Here is a 24,477-nt window from a genome sequence, read left to right as displayed (position 1 = left end):
ATTACTTTGAAATTCAGTTATCAAAATATTAAAAAATATGCTCTAGAAATTGTGCTTCTTTATTAATGCATTAAATAGCAGGATCTAGTGGTGAGGATAGCGACTGCTGTAGTTTTGAAGTAGTGATAAGAATAAATATTTTGAGATACGTGCACTGTATACCAAGTAACCATTTCTTTTGATGGCAAAGGCACAGGAAAACACTAATACTACTATGCTTTGTAGCAAGGGCAGGGTTCCTTCAATTCGTAGTAGAAAGGAAAGCTAAATTTCAGTTAGCGCTCAGTGGAAATAAAGATAGAACTTTTCCCCCTGTTCATATTCATGCAGCCCCTGAATTTTAGTCAGATTAGGAACCCCTGTCCTAGGTAGTGTGTGAACTTTAGGAGACAGCCTGAGTCAGTGGGAAATACAGGGGCTGCTTGCAGCTGTGGTCTTCCCATTAACTGAGTTCCTGCCCCCAACATTTAAGAGCAATCTGGTTCATGCTAGGCACTGTGCTATGTGTTTGGCACACAGTAACTTTATTTTTGTTAGCATTTTCTAATTATTTTGAAATAATTTCACATTTATAGACAAATGACAGGATACAGGATTTTACTTTTCTTGAGCCATCTGTGAGTAAGTTGTCCATGTGAAGCCCTGTCACCTCTGAATCATTTAGTGTGTATTTCCTGTAAGCAGGGACATTCTCCTGTAGAACACGGCACAGCCAGGGAATTAGCAGAGATCACCACTGCCGTCTAATCCTCAGACCCATTCCTCTTTCACCAGTGGTCCCGTAGCACCCTTTGTAGCAAAAGGATCCAATTCAGGATCACGTGTTGCATTTAATAGTCTTGGTTCTTCAGTCTTCAGTCTGGAACGGTTCCTCAGTCTTTCCTGGACTCTCATGGCCTTGATACTTTTGAAGTGTCCAGGCCAGTTATATTGTAGAATGGACTTCAGTTTGTGTCTCTGATGTTTCTTGATGATTGGGTTCAGGTTAGGCATCTTTGGCAGGAATATCACAAGAGTGATGCTGTGTTCCTTCATTGTGTCCTATCCAACGGTACGTGGTTTAGATTTGTCTGTTACTGGCTATGCTGACTTTGATAACTTTATGAAGATGGGGGTCTGCCAGGTATCTTGAATATATAGTTACTGTTTTTTCCTTTGTAATTAATAAGTATTTGGGGGAAAGTGTTTGAGTCTGTGTCAATATCCTGATCTTCTTCGAACTTCCACCCACTAGGTTTAGCATCCTTTTATGTTTCTTGGCTGAATCATTTATTACCATGATGGTTGGCAAATGGTGATATTTCTGGTTCCATCATTCCTTCTACATTTATTAGTTGTTGTTTTACTATAAAGAAAAGCCCAGTCTTCCCATTTATTCATGTCAGTATGGACTCATGAATTCCTATTTTATTCAGTAGTGTATAATCTGTTACTATTGTTATTTATTTTGATGCTCAGGTTGTCCCAGATTTGGCCTTTTAAACTGGCTCCTCTGTGCTTTTGACAACACTCCATCATTATTTAAGCACTGCCTCATTTTCTAGCATGAGAAAAGGCTGTAGACATGTCTTGTATTACCCTTGATTTTCCTTGCCCCAATACTGAATTGGCCATTTCTCCCAGGATCCCTGGTTCCCTACAGCACACAGTTTAACTCTCATCTGCTCTAACTCCGTGAATTGGTAGTGATTGTCCACCATTTTACAGGTAGGCATAAGAAGGCTCCAGTAAGTAACTTCCGGAGGTCCCAGAACTGCTAAGTGGCAGAGCCAAAATCTGAACTTAAAAGTTGCACATTTGTGAATGCTAATTCACGAAATTACGTCCCCATTTCATAAATGAGGAGACTGAACCTCACAGAGGTTTGTTGAGCTAGTTACCTAAGGTCACATAGCTAGTAAGTGGCAGAGCTCCACCTCCGATCTCTCTGTCATCACGCTGTTCAGGATGCCTTTAAAGTGACTCCCTTGACTTCTGTTTTAATGTAAGTCCCTCGTCCCTAATACTTGTCAGGTTTTGGTTTATGAATTTCCTTTTTTTGGAGCAAGAACAAGTGTGGAAAGGCATTCTTTGTAGCGTTGTGAAAATGATGATCAGCGGCTCTGAGACGTGGCGATATCGCGATGGGCAAAGCCGGGTAACGGTGATGATTCCTTTACAGCAGCTCTTCAGTGTGGAAAGCACAGCTCAGCTTCCTGCCCAGGTGAGTGATGGGCAGCCATTCCCCACGCCTCCTGCAGGTGGTGCTCTCTGACTGTGGCCTGCCCCGGAGCCTGGCACAGGAGATCACCCTTGTTTGGATTTAAGAATTAGCCACATAAGTTTGCATAATGTAAGGATGTGCTCTTTTAAAATTCTTCCCTTAATGTCAGATGCCCATTGTCATTTCCAGGAAAAGCAACAATTAGAGTATGAAGAGCTGATTCAGGTCTTAAAGAAAGAGCAGGACATCTATACCCATCTGGTAAAATCTCTGCAGGACTCAGACAGGTAAGGGCTGTTTGGACATCACGCACACATGAGTGCTCACCTGCTCACACACGCATGTTTTGAATAAATGCTGGTAGTCTGTGAGGCAGCACAGGCCTCTCAGTTTGCTTAGGAAGCTTCAAGTGCTCGCGTGGTGACTGCCTTATTTAAATCAGGTATACCTATTTTCTATCAAAAATTGTCTGATGTTTGGCAATGAACTTAGGATAAAAATATAATAATTACTCAGATTTTTGTAATACTTTGTTATAGATTTATTTTTTCTTTTTTAATTGTGGTAACTGGTTTATAACACTATATAAATTTCAGGTGTACATCATTATATTTTGATTCCTGTGTAGGTTACATCATGTTCACCACCTGGAGACTAATTAACATCCATCATCACATACATGTGCCTAATCATCCCTTTCTCCCTCCTCCCTCCCCCCTTCCCCTCTGGTTAACCATCAATCCAATCCCTGTCTGTATGTGTTTGTTGTTGTTTTTACCTTCTGTTTCTGAGTGAGATCATATGGTATTTGACTTTCTCCCTCTGACTTATTTGACTTAGTATAATACCCTTAAGGTCTATCCATGTTGTCACAAATGGGCAGATTTCATTGTTTTTTTTTTTATGGCTGAGTAGTATTCCATTGTGTATATATACCACATCTTCTTTATCCATTCATCCCTTGATGGGCACCTAGGTTGCTTCCAAGTCTTGGCTATTGTGAATAATGCTGCAATGAACATAGGGGCGCCTGTATCTTTATGCATTAGTGTTTTCATGTTCTTTGGATAAATTCCTAGCAGTGGAGTAGCTGGATCATATGGTAGATCTATTCTGAACTTTTTGAGGAATCTTCATACTGTTTTCCATGGTGGCTGTACCAGTTTGCACTCCCACCAGCAGTGGATGAGGGTTCTCTTTTCTCCAAGTCCTCTCTGACACTTGTGGTTTCTGGTCTTGGTAATTATACCCTTCTGACGGGAGTGAGGGGTGTGTAGTTTTGATTTGCATTTCCCTAATATTTAGTGATGTTGAACATCTTTTTGTGTGCCTTTTGGCCATCTGTATATCTTCTTTGGAGAAATGTCTGTTCAGATCTTTTGCCCATTTTTAAATTGGATTGTTAGTTCTTTTAGTGAGATGTATGAGTTCTTTATATATTTTAGATATTAACCCCTTATCAGATATATTGTTTGCAAATATCTTCTCCCAGTTGTTAGGTTGTCTTGTTCTTTTGTTGATGGTTTCCTTTGCTGTGCTGAAGCTTTTCAGTTTGATGTAGTCCCATTTGTTTATTTTTTCTATTGTTTCCTTGCCCAGTCAGACATGGTCTTTGAAAATATGCTGCTAAGTGATACTGAAGAGCATACTGCCTTTGTTTGCTTCTAGAAGTTTTATGGTGTCAGGTGTTATCTTCAAGTCTTTAATCCATTTTGAGTTAATTTTTGTGTATGGTGAAAGATATGGTCTACTTTATTCTTTCCCTGTGGCTGTCCAGTTTTCCCAACACCATTTATTGAAGAGACTTTCCTTTCTCCACTGAATGTTCTTGGCTCCTTTGTCGAAAATTAGCTGTCCATAGATGTATGGTATTATAGATTTAGAAAGTGCTTCCATGTGTATTATCTCATACGATCCTCACAGCTCTTCTGTGAGGTAAATAATATTGGTATCCCTATTTTCTGTGAGGCCATGAAAACTACGAGAGGTTAAGTGACTTGTCCAAAGTCACTCAGGTGGTGAGTGGCAGAACCCCGGGACTCAAACACGTCTATGTGTCTTGGAGTGACTTGTGTCTTTACGGAATTGTTGAAACTATTTGGTACCAGTGAGTTGCGGGGAGGAACGCTGATTACAGGCTCGCAGTCTTGATCTAGCCCTGGCTCTGTGTCCAGAGGCGAGTGGCCTGCTCTGGGCCTCTGTTTGCTCATCTGTAAGTGCAGGGTTGGCCTCAGGGATTTCTCATATTAAGAAATCATCTCTCTACACACTGAGATAGTTACAGGTGAAAGGATATGATGTCTGGGGTTCATTTCAAAACCATCCAGAAATGGAGGGAGTGGGCGGGGATACTGAAGGAGCAAGATTGCCTGTGGCTCCCTGATTGTTGGGGCGGTGGATGGGCAGATGGGGAGGGGCTCGCTCATTAGGTTGTCTTATTTTGTATGTGTCTATTTATTTTCCACAATAAAAAATTAAAAAACATCCTGCCTCCCTGCTCCTCTCTGTGCCCTTCACTCTAGCTGTGTGAAGTCTACGTTGTCCCTGGGCCGTGTGTCTCCTGCCTCTGCCTTTGCGTGGATTTCCGTACCCTCATTTGTCTCCTGCTAGTCCTTGAGAATTCATCTGGAGGCCCAAGCTAATCCCCAGGACATGTTGGTACATTGTGTGCATGTCTGCTCCCGGCCCACATCCTGCTGTGGCCCAGGAGCTCCCTCAGGGCGGGAGTCCTGTCTTGTCCCTTTCCCAAGGCCTGTCCTAGCGGCTGGTGTGGAGCAGGCACTCGGGAAATGTTCTGTGGGTGAATACTCCCCACACCCCCCCAGTCTTCTAAGTTATGAGATAATTTTCAGATTTTTAAATCTGAAATGAGATTAGAGAAAATGAAAACATGCTTATGAAATTCTGAGAGTAGGCATCACTCTCTGAAAGTGAGATTTTTCAAGAAGCCTCAGCTGCTAGTCGTTTTCACTGGGCTGGGGGGAGGGCAGGGGGGCAGTGGTTGAGTAATGCTGGGAAACTCCAAGGGGGAATGGGCGAAGTGAGCTTAATTGCACATTTTCTCCGGGTGGAAGCAGATTTGATTCTGGGCCCTGAGCGGCCCTGTGGGTGGATATGGATGCTGTCAAGCCTCCTCAGCATCGTGGATGGCTCTGCGTTTCATAGGCTCTTTCTTAATGAATAAAAATGTGGGATGGGATCAAGGTGGGTCAGGGCCGTGACTAATAGGAATGCTTAAAAGCTTTCCTGTTCATCTTCAGAGTCAAAATACGTTTAGGGTGAGACAGACCTGGGTCCACATCCCAGCTCTGCCATCCAGCAGCTCTGAGCTCTCTGGTAAGTCGCTTTTCACTGGGCCTCAGCATATGTGTTTGTACAATTGAGATTGGCCTGCTCACCTATCCACCTACCTATTTACCTGTCTACCTACCTACCTCACAGGGTTGTTTTGAAACGGGATGATGATGTGTAAGGCCTAATTCTAGCTGGCACATGGTAAGCACTCAATAAATGGTAACACTTATTAAGAATAATAGCAACGTGAAAAGCTTCTGTATGCCTCAGTAGCCCAATAAGCATGAACCCAGCTTGTAGGGGCTTTTGAGTCCTCAGGCCTGGCCATATCCAGAGGGCAGAACTGTGGGCTAAGGCAGGTAGAGCCCCCTTTGGTAACTCCAGCATTGCTCGCTCTCTGGAAACTGGCAGTAAAGGTGGATGACGCTAGGGTCATCTGATGGACTTGTAATTGTAGCTGGAAAGAGAGGGCAGGGAGGAAGGAAGCTAGTTATGGGCAACTCTATGCCTGGTCCTTTCCCCTTCACTGTGTGTTGCTCACAGCAACACTTAGAATTCTGTCAGTGGCTTCGTCCCCATAATACAGAAGGGGGAATCTGCTCTCGGAGATGTTAAGGGTATCACCCAGGCTTCCACAGTGAGGCATTGTCAGAGCTCAGCTCTGCCTGGCTCCCGAGCCCAGGCCCTTACTGAGGCATTGGCACTAGTACAGATGCCCTGCCCTGTAGCTCAGAGTTTCTCAGCCTCGGCGCTGTTGGGATTTGGGGCTAGGTAATTTTTTGTCGTGAGGGGCTGTCCTGTGCGTTGTAGGATGTTTAACAGCGTCTCTGGCTTTTACCCGTACATGCCTGTAGCACCCTCCCCTGCCCTAGCTGTGGCAACCGACAGTGTCTCCAGATATTGCTGCATGTCCCCTGGGGAGTTAGACTGCTGTAACTCATGAGAATCAGCAAGTTTGGCTTATAAATGCCATTTTTTGTTTGGGAGTTGTTAGGGTATGTGAGGGAAGGAAATAATGTTTGTTGAGCACCCGTATGTGTTAGGCACTATGCCGAGCTCTTTCTTATATAACATCTCAGTTAATCCTCAAAGCCATCTTGAAGGAAAGGTATCAACCCCATTTTACAGATGAGCATATCAGGACTCAGGCAGTTTAACGGACTTGCCTGAGGTCAGGGAGCTAGTTAGGGGTGCTGTGCCATTTGGAGCTTGGATCTCTCTGACTCCTCATTTCTGCTTCCCCTGCTACATTCCAGAAGGAAGAACGCACAAGACTTTCATTTCTCTCTGAGTGAAGCACCTTTTGTTCCACCAACTCCTCACACCTTGCAGAGATTCTGGAGTTGGGGAAACATAACTGACAGACAGAGGAGCAGCAGCTGTGTACTTTTCACCCCGTCAGGAAATGGAAGCGGGAGGGAAGCAGTTAGCTCTCCCAGCCCTAATTGCAGGAGCTTCACTCAAACACCCTCCTTTTGCCCCTGGTTAAATGTCTCGGCAGCACGAGCGCATCCAAGTGAGTGCTGTGCTGTGACACCTCCATAAGGTTTTCCATCAGCCGTACAAATTGATCATTATGATTGTCTTGAAATGGAACTAGGTACAGGTTGCTGGTAGGGCCCCTTCCCTTGAAAGGAGATGGCTTCACAATGAGCAATCTTCAAAACAGCGAGCATAGAAGATTAGACATAATGCTTTATTTTCCTTCCAAAATCTGTTGATTTGTGTGTGCAGTTCCATGGGTGGAACTGGAAGAAATCTCTGAAGCTGAAGTGGGGCTTGAGTGTGTAGCACACATATTCAGAGCAATAGCTCCCAACGATTTCAGGGCTGTGGAGCCCTTTTGAAAAATCTGGTGAAAGCTATGGGCCTTCTCCCTAGAAAAATGCACATATTCGTAAGTTTTTACAGACAGTTTCAACGTGTCGATGGACCCTCTTAAGGAACTGTGGGTCAGAGGCTGGATGGAGAGTGATGTGTTTCTCGGTGCTTAGAGAAGCAGGCCTTCTGATTTGTTAGCGTGTGTTGGTAGTCTCGGAAAATGTTCATGTACTTTGACCGAGGAATTGCGCTCCTGGGAATCCGTCTTAGGAAACTAACCTGAGTGTGAAACAAAGCTTTAGGTGCAGAGATGTCCATGGAAACGTGTTGTTCAGGTGTAGACTGGGGTCTCTGTTCCTCTGAGAGCTGAGTGTAGTCAGTTGAAATCACTGGCCAGTGCCGTGTCCAGAGTCTTGAGGATCTGTGCTGACCGATTCAGTGGCCACGAGCCATGTGACTGTTTAAATTTAAATTAAAAGTAAGCGTTCAGTTGCTCAGTCTGTTGGCCACATTTCAAATGCTCGATGGGCACATTTAGCTAGTGGCTATGGTATTAGCGCACATGAAAAACGCGTCCGTCACTGGACAAAGTTCTGGTGGCAGTATTCTGCAAGATTAATGCAGATTCTGGGAGGGGTGCATTTTCATGGCCTCTTCTGAGTTCTGAGTTGCTGGTTTCATGCAAGCTCTCTGTGTAGCTCAGCACTGTATCATGGTGACCCACATGTGGAACTTGACATCCCCCTCCCAAAATAAAAATCCGCTCTGCTGTGTATTTGAGTGGCTAACTCATCACAGTGGAGTTCTCTTGGCCCTCACTCGGTCCTTCTCTCGCTCTCATTATTGGGGCACTCTTCCTTTCTTTTTTCTCTTCCTTCCTGCCCTTCACTCTTAGCCCCAGTACCGCCTCTTTAGGACTGACACAATGGACATCCTCCCTTGTCTCCTCTTCTGAAGCCTGGGTTCCAGGTGATGCCCAGGCTCTGGAGAGTGTCCCCTTCTGTACCCAGGCTATCACAAGACATTTTTCCACCTAGAGAAACATTCTGGGGAGTTAAACATTTCTACCTAGTTGCATCTGAAGCAAAAACTTGGAAATGATCGAAATGCCCACTGGTAGGGGATGAGTTAAAGTAAATGATGAGACATGCACCTAATTTAATATCATATAATCACGAAAAGTGATGTTTGCAGAGAGTTTCCAAAAATGTGGGAAAATGTTTAAGTGAGAAATGCAAAATTTAGCATTGTACATCTAGTATTCTTGCAACATTGTAAAAATAGGGAAAAAGTGAGAGGAAATGCAGTCTACCATGTGTTAATTGATAGTGGGTTCATGGTAATTTTTATTTTCTTTATACTTTTATATTTTAAATTTTATGTAATAAACATATTTACTTTTATAACCAGAAAAACCACAAATGACATAAAAATCTAAGGAACGCTTGCTGGGTTTTGCATCTTTAAGTACAAATAGATGTGTTTTACAATTTCTGGTGTCTTGTTTTACCAAGTATCAACAACCTGCAGGCTGAGTTAAACAAAATTTTTGCTCTGCGGAAGCAACTGGAGCGGGATGTGCTCTCATATCGGAATTTACAAAAGACCCTGGAGGAGCAGATCAGCGAAATTCGGAGGCGGGAAGGTACACGCTCTCTTGTATGTATTTCCCTTTGGTTTTTCCACTTGGAGGACCTTGGCTGAACTTTAAGAGTCCTGAGACTTTCGTAGGAGAAGAGGCACCCACAGGATTTCATCTGGGGGTTCCTTTTTTGTGATGACTGTGTTAATGTTGGCTCTCCCGATCTGTATCCATCTGGCTTCAGCCTTCGTAGTAGAAAGGCCCAGCAAATTGTATTGGTCCTGCAGAGAGTCTGCTGCAGGATGGCTTCCTTGCTGCCTCTCCTGTGGTCTGCATCATCTGATACTTCTAGCTCCAGATAACCTTGGAACCTTGTAGTCTCCTTTCTCTAGTAAACAGCACTCATTGCCCAAAGCTTCTGGGCTCTCCCTACCGCAGCGCCCGCTGCAGCGTGCCCGGACGGCACAGTCACATGAGCGTGAGGTTGCTGTTCATGTTGCAACAGTTACTGTTTAGCACTCTCATGACCACAAGTGGATTCACTTAGGGAGGACTGCAGGATGAGGGCCTGTGGTCCATGCATTGCTGTGCTCATCGCAGTAATATCTGGCCCTCTCCCTTGCTAGAACCTGAGCCCCTTAGAGTCTGGATTGGAATCTCCTTCCTTTCTGTATCTCTCACCTGCTGCCTGGCACAAATGGTAAAATTTGGTAATAGCAACGGTAGGTTTGACATTTCTTGAGCACCTACTGTGTACAAGGCGCAGCACCTGGCACTTAACTTCTCATCTCTGCTCCTGACATTCATCCCATTAGGTAGCATAGGTATTGACTTCATTTTACAGATGAAGCAACTGAGGCTCAGAGCTGGGCGTGGGGGTTGATGTACCCAGATTTGGGCCAGAGCAGCTTCCTCTGAAGTGTAGCGCTTCCTGGTATATCAGGTGTAGCAGCTCCTAGCCACATGTGTTAAATGAGATCATGTTTGTGGCTGTGCCTCACTCAGTAAATGCCTGCCCCTCCTCTGCAACTTCCCTCCCTATTACAGTGTGACCTGTGCTGCAGAAGAAGCTGACCCTTAGGTCGGTGGCCAGATTCTCTTGTTTGAGATCTGGCGGGCACATTCTGCACTTGGTGTGCTCGTTACCATGGCAGGCTCCGGGGCCAGTAAGAAATACACCAGGCACTTTTATTTCCCTTAGGGTTGACCCTTGAGGGTCACATCTAATTCTCCTGTATTCTCACCTGAACAGAATCACTTCCTCATTTAAACTGAAATCACTATTTACTTGTGCCACTCAGAATGGTCTCCAGGCACAACACTTGGTGTGCAAATTATAATTCAGAATTGGCCACAGTGAAAGCCTGTATAGCCCGTGATAAAACCATACATTGAAATATCAGCATGTAGAGAAAGAGGGAAAATTACTTTTGCTCTAAAGGTTAAAACTCCCTGTGTATACTGAAGTCCCCCCCCGCCCCCACCCAATTCACATGGCCTCAGGTGGGTTACACTGGGACTGGTCTTGGACGGATCTATTTCTGATATTCTTTTTGTCCTCTTCCCACTTTTTTTTTTTTTTTGGCAGAAGAAGAACCGTTTTCATTTTATAGTGATCAAACGTCTTATCTGAGTATTTGCCTCGAAGAGCCCTATCGGTTTCAAGTGGAGCAGTTTTCTCAAGAAGAACTTAAGAAAAAGGTATCGACCTGATAACTCAGTTCTTTGTTGGTTATTTGTTGTCTCTTGGGTTCTTGATCAGAGGTGTGAGATTCTGAAAGCCCCTTTCCTCTCCTTTCTTCCCTCTCTCCCTGCCTGTCTTTGTTCCTTCTCTGTACGTTACCTGGAGGGCCCTCCCCCATGTCTGATAGACGCCTTCTCAGGCTGGAGGACCCAGCCCAGGCTTGATCTCCCCTCACACAGGCTTGATCAGTCCCTCCACATAGTTAGCCACATTTTTCTTGGGTCATTCGTCTCTCTTCTTGTGCCTAATCTCATTGATGTCCTTCTCATACTAGTCTCTGATTATCTGGGTATTTGTCTGTATCCTCTGCTAGGCTGTGAACATCTTAAAGTTAGTGATTGTATCTTACTTATTTCTGATTTCCCAGTACCTGGCACACATAGTGGGAATTAATAGATGCTTTTTGAAAGAATAAAGGTCCAAGTTTGATCAATAAATCTTGTTTAAAACTGGAAAGGTTTTTCAATCTGTTGATCATTGGTGTAGTTAGAGTAGATTGGTATTTCCAGTTTCTAAGAGCCATTGATAAGAATAGGACGTTGTGAGCTCAGAGGAGACGGTGATTTATTGTAAAATTGTCGTATGTATGACAGATTCAGTTTCTGTCTTGGACTAATTCACATTATGGGGGAGTGGACAGAAATAAACAAGTAATTGCAATATGGAGTACAAGGGTGGCCGTAATAGGCAGACGTACAAGGTAGAGGGGTAGCAGAGGAGAGGTTAACTGTTGGGGGTTGGGAGGTGCTCATTTGATCAGTTGAAGCTTCTCAACAAAAGAGAGGCCTGAATTGGGTTTTGAAGGATGAATAGGAGTTTGTCTAGGAGGGCTTTCTCAGCAGAGAGAGAGAAAAAACAGCAGGTACAAGGTACAGAAGAAGTAGAAAGAACTATAAATATTTAGTGTTTTGGGAGGAGTGGCAAGGAGTATTGAGGCATCTGCTAGTTTCTGAAGACGAAGAAAATGGGATGATAATAGCTGCTGTTGGTCCTTCCTGTGGCTGTGTCAAGGATAGGAGGTAGTTCACGTAGTTGGCACTTAGTGAGTGTTTGTAGAACCAGAATGCTTTGTTCTTCCCACTGTAATGTCCTTGAGGGTTGGGTGCACTTTGTGTTCACGTTTGGTGTGTTGGACATCTGCTTTGTGAGGGTAGGGTTGCCCACTGTACTTGAGGGGCTCATGCTAACCCCAGTTAAGAAGTCTTTGGAAAATTACTGGCCATGGGGCTTTGAAACTTGCAGGGAATGAAGGTGGTGTCTGCTCAGCTGCTTGTGTTCCTGGCCTCGCGGGTGCATTGGCTAATGCCTTGAGGAGGTGCGCTGGCTGGGAGCCCTGGGTCTCAGCTCTGGGCCTGGCTCTGCCCTGTCCCGCGTGACTGGGCACTCCAGCTCCTCCTTGTAAAATGGAGGTAGTCGTACTAGCCCGTCCACCTCCTCAGGATTTCTGTAAGGAGTGATTGACTAAAGCTTGTGGGAGTATTTTAGGAGCTGTAAATTGCTTTATAATTGAAGGCTGTTATTATTACTGACATTGCTAGATAGGTTTACAAAGAAGATTGATGTTGTAAAATAAGGCCCTGACACAGTCTTAGAGGCTGCCGTCTCTGGGGACTTGTTCTCTAGAGAGAGTCTCAAGTACCAGACAGATAGTGTTAGCTGTCATCAACTGCATATTTAGCCTGTACCAAGGAGGTTAGGGTGTGGAGATAATGATCATGGTCCATTCTCACAGTCACCCATTCCACAGATGAGGAAATGAAGGCTTAGAGTAGGCAGCTTGCCCAGATCTCTTTGTCTTGAACTGGTGGCTCTGGGGTTAGAATACAGGTAGACCTGTGTTTTGTTTTGTTTTTTTTCCACTGTACCCAGGATAGCCTGAAGACTAGGATCAGGCCTCCTGATTCTCCATAATTGTGATGCTGAAAAATCTGCTCAGTGGGAAGGTCTGTGGCCAGGCCGTGGCCTGGGAGGCTGAAGTCTGCTGCTGGGTAGCCCATCCTCTGCCTGCTCTTCTCTCTTAGGTCAGTGACCTTTTGCAGCTCGTGAAGGAACTGTATGCAGACAACCAGCACCTGAAGAAAACCATTGTTGATCTCTCCTCCATGGGTCTCCAGGGAGGCGACAGACTTGAGTCAAGAGAACAAACAGAGGTAAGAAGAAACATACTTGTTGTCATGTGCTAATTACAAAAAATAACAACCCCCCAAATTTCTTGAGACTGCATCTGTCCTGGGGAGGTCTCTACTGAAGTTCCAGTCTTGGCTGTGGATGGGTGTTGAGGGCCCCCCAGGTCAGCAGGTCTGTCCATGGGCTTCCTCAAGTTTGGGTCGTGTCTGCATGAACACTGATATACTGTGATGCTGTTGACTCCAGGTCTGGCTCTGGGATCTGTGCTGCAGATGGCACATCTGGATGATTGCTATGGTCTCAGAAGGATCTGGACAGTTGCCAAATCACCCAGATAATTTGGGTAGTATAGATGCAGTCTTAATGAATTCATTAACATTGAAAAATAAACTAGTAAACATATTTTTCATTTACTTTTTGTATTAATCCTCTGCATTTTGTGCCTCTTCTTCTCACTCTTTGTGGCATCTGGACTTATGGATTTGACCGGGTGTGGGTTGTTCCTTCCCACACATACCCAGGAACTCCTGTGTGCTCTGCCATTTACAGGGAGTAAGCAGTCGGTGTCCCATGAGCCCACAAGTCCAGCTTCCTGACTATGGGAATTTTCTTCTGTTGGCATTTGAAAGTCTGAAAGGGCCACGAAAGGTTAAATCGTGGTGTCTCTGCACTAAAGAGTGTGTGGTTCACTGGGCTCGTGTACTCACTGAGGGTGAGAGGCCCATTCCGTTGGCCCGCCCCAGGGAGGAGGAGGGGAGTCTTGTTCATTCGCCCTGATGACTTCTGAGTCTCTGCTCATCTTTGTGCTGTGTTGTCTCCGACTTTCTCTGTTGTTGGCCCGTGCCGCACAGTAGGAAGACCCTGAAGTTGTGACAGTGAGGAGGAGCTTGTCGTTGCCTCCCTTTAGCCCCTGCCTTGGCCTAACTCTCCCTCAGGAAGAGGCTTGCTCCATGTGTGTGTGGGCCTTGTTTCAGAAGACTGAACTGTTCTCACCAGTACGGCCTTTTTGTACCTGGTTTCCCCAGAATCATCTTGGCTGCAGTTGTCTTGAACACAGCCTGGTGTAGCAGGTAAATGGAGGTCTCATTGCCACATCATTTCTGGGGAAAGGTTTGTCAGCCTTAAGCTATCTCCTCCTGCCTTCAAAGTGGGAGATGCTCAAAGGTATTTATGCTGTGCTCTGGCCATCTGCTCTCTTTGGGAGGGGGCAGCTTATTGATCTTAGCCTCCAGGGCTCCAGATAATTTTGGAAACCAAGAATATCTGCAGCCCATTTAGGGAGAAACAAGTCTCTTGCGTTGTTTTCTCCCAGGCAGCATTTTTAATAAGCAGCTCATTCTTCACCTACTTCATTTGAGTCGTAAATGGCAAGTTTGTTTGTTCATTTGCCCTTTGAAAAAAATCTGTTAAATGTCCCATTATGTCCTTTGGAGAACAGAGGCTTTTTCCTCTTCCCACTCAGATCTTAATACCAGCCGATTCAGATTTGAGTCATTTGTCAGATTGCACTTCAATTTGATGTTCCCTATGAATAGCTTGTCCTTTGTAGCGCAGCTCCCCGTCTTCCCCCGGAATGGGATGGGAAGATCCACGTGGGAAGGATGATGTTCTCTCAATAATTGTGAGCTGAGGGAGGAGAGGTCGCTAGGGATGAGGATGGGGTGGCAAAGAGGGAGGTTGCTATTCCCTGAGAGTGCGTGTGGTTTTCCTTTGATGGGAAACAAGGCATAAACATACTGGAAATGCTTACATGTCCATGGCATTTTCTGAACGGCAGGGCTTGCAGAGTCGGGGCTGGGTACCATTCCTGCTCTCTAGGAGCCTGTAAGTCAGAAAAGGAAAAAAGAATAAAAAGCACATATATTTTGTGTTATTAAAATTCAGTATTTTTTCTCCAATATTTATTTAACCCACACCGTTACCTTACACTTGGAAAATAGAGAAATTACCCCTAATCCTGTCACTTTAAAACACACACAATTAATTAACATTTTGGAATCTTTCCTTTTCTATTTGCGTATATGAACACATGCCCACAATACATGTATAGTTTTGATTCCTGTTTTTTCCCAGTTGTTGTTATGTTATAGCATCTTATTCCATCTTGTGGATGCACTGAAATTTAACAACTGCCTCGCAATTTTTGGATGTATAGATTGTTTTCAGTTATTCACTATTTTAAATTACCTGATCTGTATCTTTGGACACAAATCTTTTTCTGGGTCTAGGGTTTTTTTCCTTAGACTATATTCCTAGATGTGTAATTACTAGGTCAAAAGTATAGATGTAGATAGATATAGGTATAAAATAGGTGTATAGTTAATTTTCTTATACCCTCCCCCCTGCAACTTTTAATTTGATAAAGGGTATAAACAGTAGGAAGCCCTTGATACAGTCAGGTTTGTCTTTAAACCTGGTGTGGATTTCCTCCAGCTGGTTACGACAGTGTTTATTCCCTGAACGCGGGCAGTTCACTTAAAAACCAGCCAAACAAACAAAAGACCAAGAACAAGTAACCTTTTGTTCTAAAGTGCATTTAAAAGAGATTAGATTAAATTAGATTAGGTTAGATTTAAAAAATCTCTAATGGGATTGCCCCATTTCCTTATAATTATTTACTGGTTATTAATTTATGTATTATTATAGAAAAATGTGGTTGAGAATTGAAGTACAGGGGTGATTTGAACAGACTATAGACAGGGTGGTGAGCATTGCAAACCATGATCTATGTGACGTGGAGCTGCCACCTCTAAGCGACAGGATGTGTGTGTGAGTGCTCAAAAAGAGTTAATCGCTAGTATTATTTACTTATATTTAGGAATGGTTAGAAAATGAAGATTGGGTTTTTTTGGCCTAGGGAGAAAAACGTAGATTAAGGGGTATAATTTAATTGAACTCAGATATTTGTGGAGCTGTCATGTTGAATAAGAAATAGACCTTGTGTGACTCTAGAGGACAGAAGTGGTACTCAGAAGTAGAAGGTGCTTGTTAACTTCCGTTATTAGTAACAAAATATAATTTGGCTTATTGGAAGCAGTTTAATTTCATTAAAAGCAGGAATTTTCTTACAATTCATCTTTGTAAGTTACAGTGAGTTTTACATGGTTTATAAAGCCCTTGGCAGAGTGCCTGGTAGGTAGTAGGCACTCAGTTAAACACAGCTATTTTAATTTTATTTTTTAGGAAGTTAGTGGCAGATTTGGAACTACAACCCTCTTCTGACTCTGTTCAGTGTTTTAGCAACACCATAGGGCATTGCTTCCAAAGTTTAACGTACATGTGAATTTCCTGGGGATCTTGTTAAAGTGAAGATTCTGGTTCAGTAAGCCTGGCATGGGGCCTGAGAACACACTTGGAGTAGCAAGACCAGAGGTAATCCTGGAAACCTTTTGGTTCCAGCTTCATTTTGAAAAAATCTTTATTCATTTGTCTGTCTTTCAGCAGTGTGTTATTGAGCACGAGGCACTGTTGTTAGAACTGCACCCAGCCTCGGTCCCTGCCCCATCCAATATGTAATGCATAGAAGCAGACAGGCACTTGCCACCATGTGGTGAGGGCTGCAATGGAGCGAGTGTGGAGTACGAGGGGAGCATGTAGACAGGGCCCAGCCTTTGCTTGAGATCAGGGGAAGTTCTTTCTGGAGGAGGAAGGAGAGCCTGCAAAGCAGATCCAGAAAGAATAGCCCCAGCGGCAGGAGGAGAACCAGGAGAGTGCGGGTGTCTTAGGGACGGAGTGTTGACTAGTGTCAAGTACTCTGAGAAGACAAGAAAGGAAAACAGCCAAGAAGTTGGCAGGGAGCCGTTTATGACCTGGGCAGTTTCAGCAGAGTGAGGAGGGGACAGAGGCCTATGGCAGTGGATGGAGGAGGGTGAGGAGTGAGGAAATGAAGAGAGAGCTGGCTGACGCTTTGAAGTGTGGTCTCTTCCTAGCTGGTGAGTGAGAGGGCTGGAAGCAGAGCCTGCTTGTAGAGGCTCATAGGTCTTCCTGACGTCTTGTTCTGAGTCTTTGAAAATTTATGTCCCGTATGGCATGAGGGACATTTCTCTATGTCCACACCGTTTAATTTCTTGACCGTTGCTGGAAACTGAGAGTTTGCTTTTAATTTTGACCAAGTCAGCAGAGGTAAAGAGAAATGAAAGTTAATTTTTATTTCAGTGTATTGAGTAATAGAGGTTATGGTTCTGGAAATGAAGAATAACTTCAATGCTTTTGATATTTCAACTTGGAATGACACGGGTTAACACTACTTTGCTCAGCCTAATTTAACCCCTTAAACCCTTCTTTTATCCACTGGGTTGGGGAGGAGCCTCTCCCTGCCTCCTCCCTGATCCCATGTGGCTTCTATCTCCCATGCTAGAAGGTCTTTGGGGACCTTTTGTGAGCAGTGGCTAGAGAGTGTTGGCAGCAACAGCCACATCACAGAAGGTGAGGACAGACAATTCTTTCAAGAAGCTTGGAAAGAGGCAGAGAGCGCTTGGTGACCAGAGCTGTTGGGGGTCTGAGGGGGACTGTTGTTGTTCTCTTTGTAAAGATGGGAGAGGCTCTCCTCCAGCATTTTGTTAGGAAAAAATGCAAACACAGCAAAGTGAAAAGAACTTTACAGTGAATACCCATACACTCACCACCTCGATTGTACTCCTATTTCCCACCTATCCGTCATCACTCCATCTTATCTGCTTGATAAATTTTAATGTAAACTATAAACATTCGTGTACTTCCCCCAATTACTCTAGCATGTGTATCTTTAACTTCAATATATGTTTATAGTTATTTTTTCTTTTAAGGTTAAATTTACATACAATGAAATATGGAAATCGTAAGTCCACATTTGCTAAGTTTTGTAAATATTTGTACCTGTGTAACCCAAACCCCTATCAAGGTCCCTCATGTCCCTTCTAGTCAATTCCCACCCCCACCCGCACTCCCCTTCTAATTTGCTTCCAACATGTGTTAGTTTTGCCTGTACCAGACTTTCATATAAATGGAATTTAAAGTGTGCTCTCTTTTGTGTAAAGCTTCTTTCACCAGCGCAGTGTTTTTGAGATTCATCCATGTTGTTATGTGAATCAAGTTTGTTCCTTTTTATTGCTAAGTAGTCTTCCATCTTATGAATATATTACAATTTGTTCATTCTGCTATTAATGTACATTTGGATTGTTTCAGGTTTTGGATATTATGATATAAGCTGTTACGAATATTCATGTAGCAGTCTTTCTGAGGACATTTGTTTTCCTTTTCCTGGTAGAATTCCTGGGTCATAGGGTTATTAGTTTTATAAGAAATTGCCACTACTTTTTCCAAAGTAGTTTAACATTTTATACTCCCACCACCAAGTTGATAGTCCTAGTCTGTATTACTTGGGAATGTTTTAGTAATAATGAGGGAAGAAGCCAATAAGGGAGAGAACTTCCTCATCCATCTTTAGGAACTTTGATGCCTTAGTAAGTATACTTGTGCAAGTCTGGTCTGTTAGTGCATCATAGTGTGGTGAGATCTGATTTGTAAGATCGTTGTTCTGTCTGGTCCTGATTGCAGATTTGGATATGTTAGTTTGAATGTGTTCTGATCGTGGACAGTTTTCTATAAAATGACTTTCTGAAGTCAGTTTGATTTGTTTTGTTTTTCTTCTTCCAAAACAAGGGTTTCGTCTAAAAGGAAGATCAGAAAAGTTTAAGTTGGGCTAGGAAAATTCTGAGGGTAATTGACTATTGTAAGAGTTCATAAAATAAAACTACGGAGATGGAACCTTACACATCTCCTGTGTACAACATGCCCAGCAGGTGACCCAGCCTTACTTTGTGGTTTCAGCACTTCAGTGCAGAGCTCACTACTTCATTGGTGAGGTGAGGTTTGGTATAATTTTGAAACAGCTTTGACTTATTGCCTCCCTGGATGTGGCCACCTTTCCACTCATTTTTTATGAGGTTAGTCCATGTGTCCCCTGAGTAGAACTTTTGCTCTTCCGGAGAGCTGAGACCTGGCCCTCTTGAGGGTGGTCCTGTCCATTCTCTAGAATGCAGAATGTGGAAGCTTTGGGATTTATGCTTCTTTAAGGTGTTAGGGATTTATGCAGTCCTTGCAAATAACTGTCCTTCATTTTCAAAAGCATGAAGTTATCATCAGGCAAGCTTGATACTCATTAGCAATGAGGACTTTTTTGTCAGCAAAATGACAGTGTTGCTGGGACTGTCCATCTCAGATGTGTGGCAGTCAAAAAAGAGCTTTATGCCCTGTGCTAAATAGGAGAAGTGATGCATAAATCGGGCACATCATAAATTTCATTTACTGCTTCCTCGCTATTTGATATGTTCAATTCCATCAATAGCTATTTTCCAAAATCTTGTTACTTTTATGTAATCTGAAAGTGAATTTAGCAACGGCAGGGATGGCAGCGGCACAACAGACAGCATATTCAATTTATGGCAGCTCAGGGAAGGCCGTGCAAGGGCAGAGGGAATGGCTTTAGTTATTTCTTGGGGAATTTGTCCTTAAATTATGCCTGAGCCCAGGCAGCTGTGTGTGATTTGCCAGAACTAGCGATTCCTAACTTTGGTTAATTTTTATTTCATGGCTTTGGCATTTGTCTTTGCTGCTTTTTTGGTTTGCTTTTGTTTTGCATTTACAAAAGAAGACATCACTGACTTATTCATACATATTCATGCTGCACACTGTTTTGGGTTGCATTTTCACACCATTCCATGCTCCATGTAGCTTCTGGGTAGCAAGGAGGACGAGGACATGACCAGAACTGGAGAGGATGATGGGAATAATTTCCTGAGCAACCAGCATTTGGAGCAGAGTAACAAGGTAGGAACATTGCTATTAACTCCTTATTCTGTCCGCCCCTCTCTGTGCCAGTCCTGAATGAGTCCCATGGGCTTTCTGTTCATTCTGGCTAGATTGAGTGCCTGCTGTGTGCCAGTGGAATGCACAGTGACTAGGTCTCCTCTTTCTCAGAAGTTACAGACTGGGTGATAGAGCCAGTCATGAAACGGCAAAACAAACATGTAGTTGCAAATAAAAACTGGGTGGTTATAGGAGAATAACAGGCATTGGATGGTGGACCTCACCAGCTCCTCAGAGATCTAACCCAGTCAGTTCGTTTATGCATTGGGAGCTGAGGCCTGTGAGGGGCAATGATGTATCCAGGGCACAGAGGCAGTCAGTGAGAGTTGGGGCAAGAGCCCTTACCTCTGGACTGCCGTGAACTCCCAGATCATTCAATTGTAGGAGCCATCGAGAGAACCAAACGCCCTTCTGCAATGTCCTGATCTGGAACCCAGTTTAGTGTCATCTGGGCGTTGTTGAGAATTTGACCGTCCACATGGAACGCTCCTCCAGTCACGATGATACTGAACATTTGGAGCAGACATTCTCCATGGTTGAAAGAACCCTAAAGACTGGGATGTGGTGGGGGATAGGAGGCTGCAGGTTTGGCGTTTGTGGCCTTCCAAGTCATGGAGTCACGAATGGGAGATCATTAGGGTGTAGACAGTTTTGAGAGCAAAGCAATTAACAGTGAGGGCTTTGGAATCAGATCTGATCTTGATCACTATCACTGTGACCTTGGTTAACCCTTGCTTAACCCCTAAGCCGAGTTTCCCCATCAATGAGAATAGTAAACTTTCTTGTTAGAATTGTTATGATAATTAAATAGAAAGGTGTGTACTAAGTGCTCAGTAAATGATAACAATTACTATTTTTATGATTATATTTTAGACTTTTCCTTCTTTGGAGGTTTAGATGGATTTAATAACTAGATTGATGGCAAACAAGACCCAATAAATAACAGCTCATTTGTGTGGGTCTTGTCTTCCATTTAAAAATCTTAATCATTTTACAACTGTGGAGAGAGGGGTGTGGTGGCTAATGTGTATATCACCAGCAGTAATGAAGTCAAGGGGAGTTATTTATAGACTGGTAGAAGAAATTTACAGCTTTGGAAACGGGGAGAAGAATGCTAATTGCAACACCTCAAGACATGCCCAGCGCAGGCTTTAACTAGCTGAATCCTTGGTACCACTCCTCTGGGACCCTCCATGACCCAAGAAGGTAGATCCGTAAATAACGTCTCCATGGGAATTAGAAACACTCCACTTTCCTAATGAGACAAATCAAAGTCATGTTAATTAGGACACATCTGTAAAGAGTAAGTCGTCTTTCTGATATATATTGGGAATGATACATTGCAAGAAGTATATAATAAATGTCCAAAGCATTGTTAATGACACAGATTCTGTACCCTTCATAGGAACAACTTACAAGGAGTGGGCTGTGGGGTGGGGGGACGCGCCTGTCGTGGGTGAGACATTGTGCCACGATCTTTAGTGAGTCAGTCATGTCATTTTGTTCTCATAGTCACCTTGGGAGGGGGCATTCCTGTCCACCTTTTATAGGGTGACGAGAGTGATGTACACATCTTTGTGTTCTTGCTGAGCATCACCCTGCCGTAAAGTGAGTGTGTGTGGCCCTGTGTCTGCGCCCCATCTCTTCCCTCTTCCTCTCTTTCGTTTTCCCTCTGGCTTACTTGCACTTGCTCATTCATTTTCTGTCTCTACCCTTTCTCTCTCCTCCATCTACCCTTCCCGTCCTCCTGAGTCCGTTTTTGACTAAGTACTTTGATTTGCAGATTATGGAGGACCATTCCAAAGGGGGCTGCAAAAATGGATATTTAAGGCACATGGATTCCAATATTTTAGACTACGATGGCACCCACAAACCTAGCTGCCCTGGAGAGCAGAGTCTAGAAGAAGGCGAGCTCATGAACCTGCTCGCCCCTTTCTTCAACGAGAAGGCCACGTTGTTACTGGAATCCAGGTAGACACTGGGCCCAGACATTGCTTTGTGTCTCTAGTTCGAGGGGAGAACAAAGTCATTTTGCTAAATGGATTTAGATGATGGTGCGGTGTAATTTACCTGGGAGAGCTCCTGAAATGGCTTGGAAGGAATCTTGCCAGTCATGCAATTAAGTAATTAGGCTGCATGCTGGTAGCTGTGAGGGGGCTTCAGCAAAGCCTCGTGCAGGCCCATTATAAAGAGGAGAAAAATAAAGCTTTCCTTTAAGATTATTCCTGGGAGCCCCACAAAGGGCTCTCTGGTTGTCAGCGAGAGGAATCAGCCCTGCTGAAACCTCTCCCAGTTGCTACAACAGCTTAAAAACGGTCACCGTGGTCGTGACTGCTCTTTCATGTTGAGTTGAACTAAAATTCTCTTCTCGTTCTATTTGCTGGGAGTCATTCCTGTGTGAGGAAATACTTCAGGGTGTTTTCCTTAAAACGAAAAAGGAGAGACATTTAGGGCATTTGTATTTTTAAAATTAATCCTTTAGGAGCAAATTTCCCCCCTTTCACCTTTTTTCTAGTCCATCATAGCAGCTGCTTGGGCTTTGGAGCCAGAAAGAGCTGTGCCTTCATCTCTCAGGCCTCCGCTTCTCTGACCACTTCTTAGGGTTGCTGCGAGGACTCAGGAAAATTAGTGTGTGAGGAGAATGGCTGGCATGTGATGTGTGTTCAATCTGAGAGTTCTGTTCTCTTCCCATTTCGATGGAGAAATGGAGCTGCTAACTGCTGCCCATGACTTGGCAGGAGCCAGGAACCCTGCTGTTTCTCACACCGTTTGTGGACTAAGCCTCGTAGACATTTCTTTAGCTAAAAAAAAAGGACTGAAGTATTCTGTTTTTGTGGGTTTAGCCAGACTAACCCTTCCCCAGTCCCTGACATCTAACATTTTTCTTTCGTGAGTCCTTTTGGGGGACATGCCCAGTGGCTATTCTGGTTTATTATCACAGGGAGTTAGGTGACCATAGTCGACACTTGAGAAATGGAGAATTTCCTCAACATGGTAATTCCAAATGTTACCGTAGAGTTAAAAGATGCAGCTCGCTCTCTCTGAGGACCACCTAGGAATGCCCCTGGTGGTGTGAGCTGGGGAAAGTAATGGGCTGGGTGGGAGCGTGGGGAATTGTGGTATAAGTGTTCCCTTCTAGTGGACAGGAGCTTCTCAGCTCCGACTGATTATTGTCTTGCAAGCACATGGGCTCAGAGCTTCCAGTCTTTCAGTGGAAGCCCAACAGTTGTATTCTGAATCTCTTGATCTTTAAAAATTTAGACCTAGTTACAGTTTTTAAGAAAGCACTTTATGGGCCTGTGCCTACAGGCAAGCTTGTGACGTCTGCAGTTCAGTTACCTGTTCCCTGTGTCTGTTCCATAGGCTTCCAGGCCATTGTGGCCAGTTCTAGTGTCAGAAAAGGCTTTAGCCTGAATCTGCTGCCCTCATCCATTCTCTGGACAGCTGTCATTCACGGTGCAGTCCTGGCTCCGAGGGCCCTGCTGACGGCCCGACCGAGGTCTGCACCTGCTTCTGGAAGACACATTTCTGTGCCACGGCCCAGGCTGGCACTTCACACGCCCCATCTCATTGTACCCTCTCCCCAGCTTTACGTTCTGCTGGTGGCGATCTTTTCTCTGCAGACGTGTGAACTGACGTTTGGGGACTTGATGTCCCCTTAGTTAGTAAATAGTAGAGCCATTGGAGAATTTTCTGGAGGATTCTTTTAAAAAAACTCCTTGGAATAACCCGGATTCTGATTGGTTAGAGAAACACCAGTCTTCTGCCTAGGAATTCCCTCCAGGAGGTAGGTGTTTTTGGTGTACTGGAAAAAGCAGAGTTTTGGAGTCAAAGAGACCTGTGCTCCAGTCCAGCTATACCATTTAGACCTTGCGACATGTCTCCCCACCTTGGTTTCCTCATTTGTAAAGTGGGCATGGTGGTGCTCAGTGAGGATTACCTGGAATAATGGGTATAAATATAGAGCCAGGTGAAGTGGGGTTTTGGTGATATTAGTGCTTAAATCGTGCCCTGCAAGTTACTTCTACCCTTTCCTACTACTGTCAGGTAAGCTTCATACCATATGTAAGATACAGCGGCCAGCCAGGGATTCATGCCTCTCTATTCCTTGCTGAGCCAGTGTCTGATAACTCCAGTGCAGAGCTCTGATAGATGTAGGCCCAAGACACCACCCTGTCCCCCCTGTTCACTGCACACCGCCCCCCCCCCCCCCCCCCCCCCCCCGGCTTTTGAGCTTTTCCACCTCTAGCCATGAGGGCCACCGGGGCTAGCAGAGCAGGTAGGCCCCGGGAGTAACTCGGATTCAACTTACCCATCCACTAGGATGGAATAAGGAAGCAACTTGTCCAGTAGCCACCTTCGCCTAATTAGTTGTCTTGCACTTGACCAACTAGAGCAAGTCATTCACTGGAGGTGGGGTAAAAGGGTGAGTGCAGGGCCCCTCCTGGTGTGTGGGGAATGCCTGGCCAGCCCCTCTCCCATGGTGGTCACTGTGCGTGTGATTCCCAGCCCTCTCTTTACATGCTTCCAATTCTTTTTGCCCCCATTCCCTGGAGGACATGGTTTAGGTTTTTATCACCTAATTGTTTTGGTCTTTGTAGCCTAAAATTAGGTGTAAAATTTATTAGCTAAAGAATTGTAAAAATCTAAAAGGGGAGCCATTGGGGATTATTTTTTAAATAAAGCTGGTACAGTCTTGAGCTGTAACTAATAGAAGTAGGAAGCTAACTCCTAGAAAATCTGAGTGGGCTCTTCTGGGCCTGATTGGGGGACAGGTGAGGTCCCAGCAGAGCGTGGTGCTGGGGGTGGGGGGTGGAGACAAGTTAGAAGTTAGTCGGAAGAGAGAAATGGCTGAAGAGA

At 44.3% G+C, this 24,477-nt stretch overlaps 1 protein-coding gene across 11 annotated transcripts in view; it reads left to right on the top strand.

Annotated features, from left to right (window-relative positions):
* The window catches only part of CDK5RAP2 (CDK5 regulatory subunit associated protein 2), a 172,378-nt gene that overhangs the window by 83,703 nt on the left and 64,198 nt on the right, over positions 1-24,477 (top strand). For all 11 annotated transcript variants that reach the window (XM_070251095.1, XM_023628766.2, XM_070251093.1 and 8 more), the window contains 6 exons: positions 2,393-2,490; positions 8,833-8,963; positions 10,489-10,601; positions 12,666-12,794; positions 19,483-19,578; positions 21,401-21,588. In XM_070251095.1, the coding sequence (XP_070107196.1) occupies positions 2,393-2,490; positions 8,833-8,963; positions 10,489-10,601; positions 12,666-12,794; positions 19,483-19,578; positions 21,401-21,588 (755 nt within the window). The remainder of the gene's footprint in view (positions 1-2,392; positions 2,491-8,832; positions 8,964-10,488; positions 10,602-12,665; positions 12,795-19,482; positions 19,579-21,400; positions 21,589-24,477) is intronic.

This window comes from Equus caballus, chromosome 25 (genome assembly GCF_041296265.1).
Source record: "Equus caballus isolate H_3958 breed thoroughbred chromosome 25, TB-T2T, whole genome shotgun sequence".
Classification (NCBI taxonomy): Eukaryota; Metazoa; Chordata; class Mammalia; order Perissodactyla; family Equidae; genus Equus; species Equus caballus.
The sequence above is the reverse complement of the archived record's forward strand: the minus strand, read 5'-3'. Positions and strand labels throughout refer to the sequence as shown.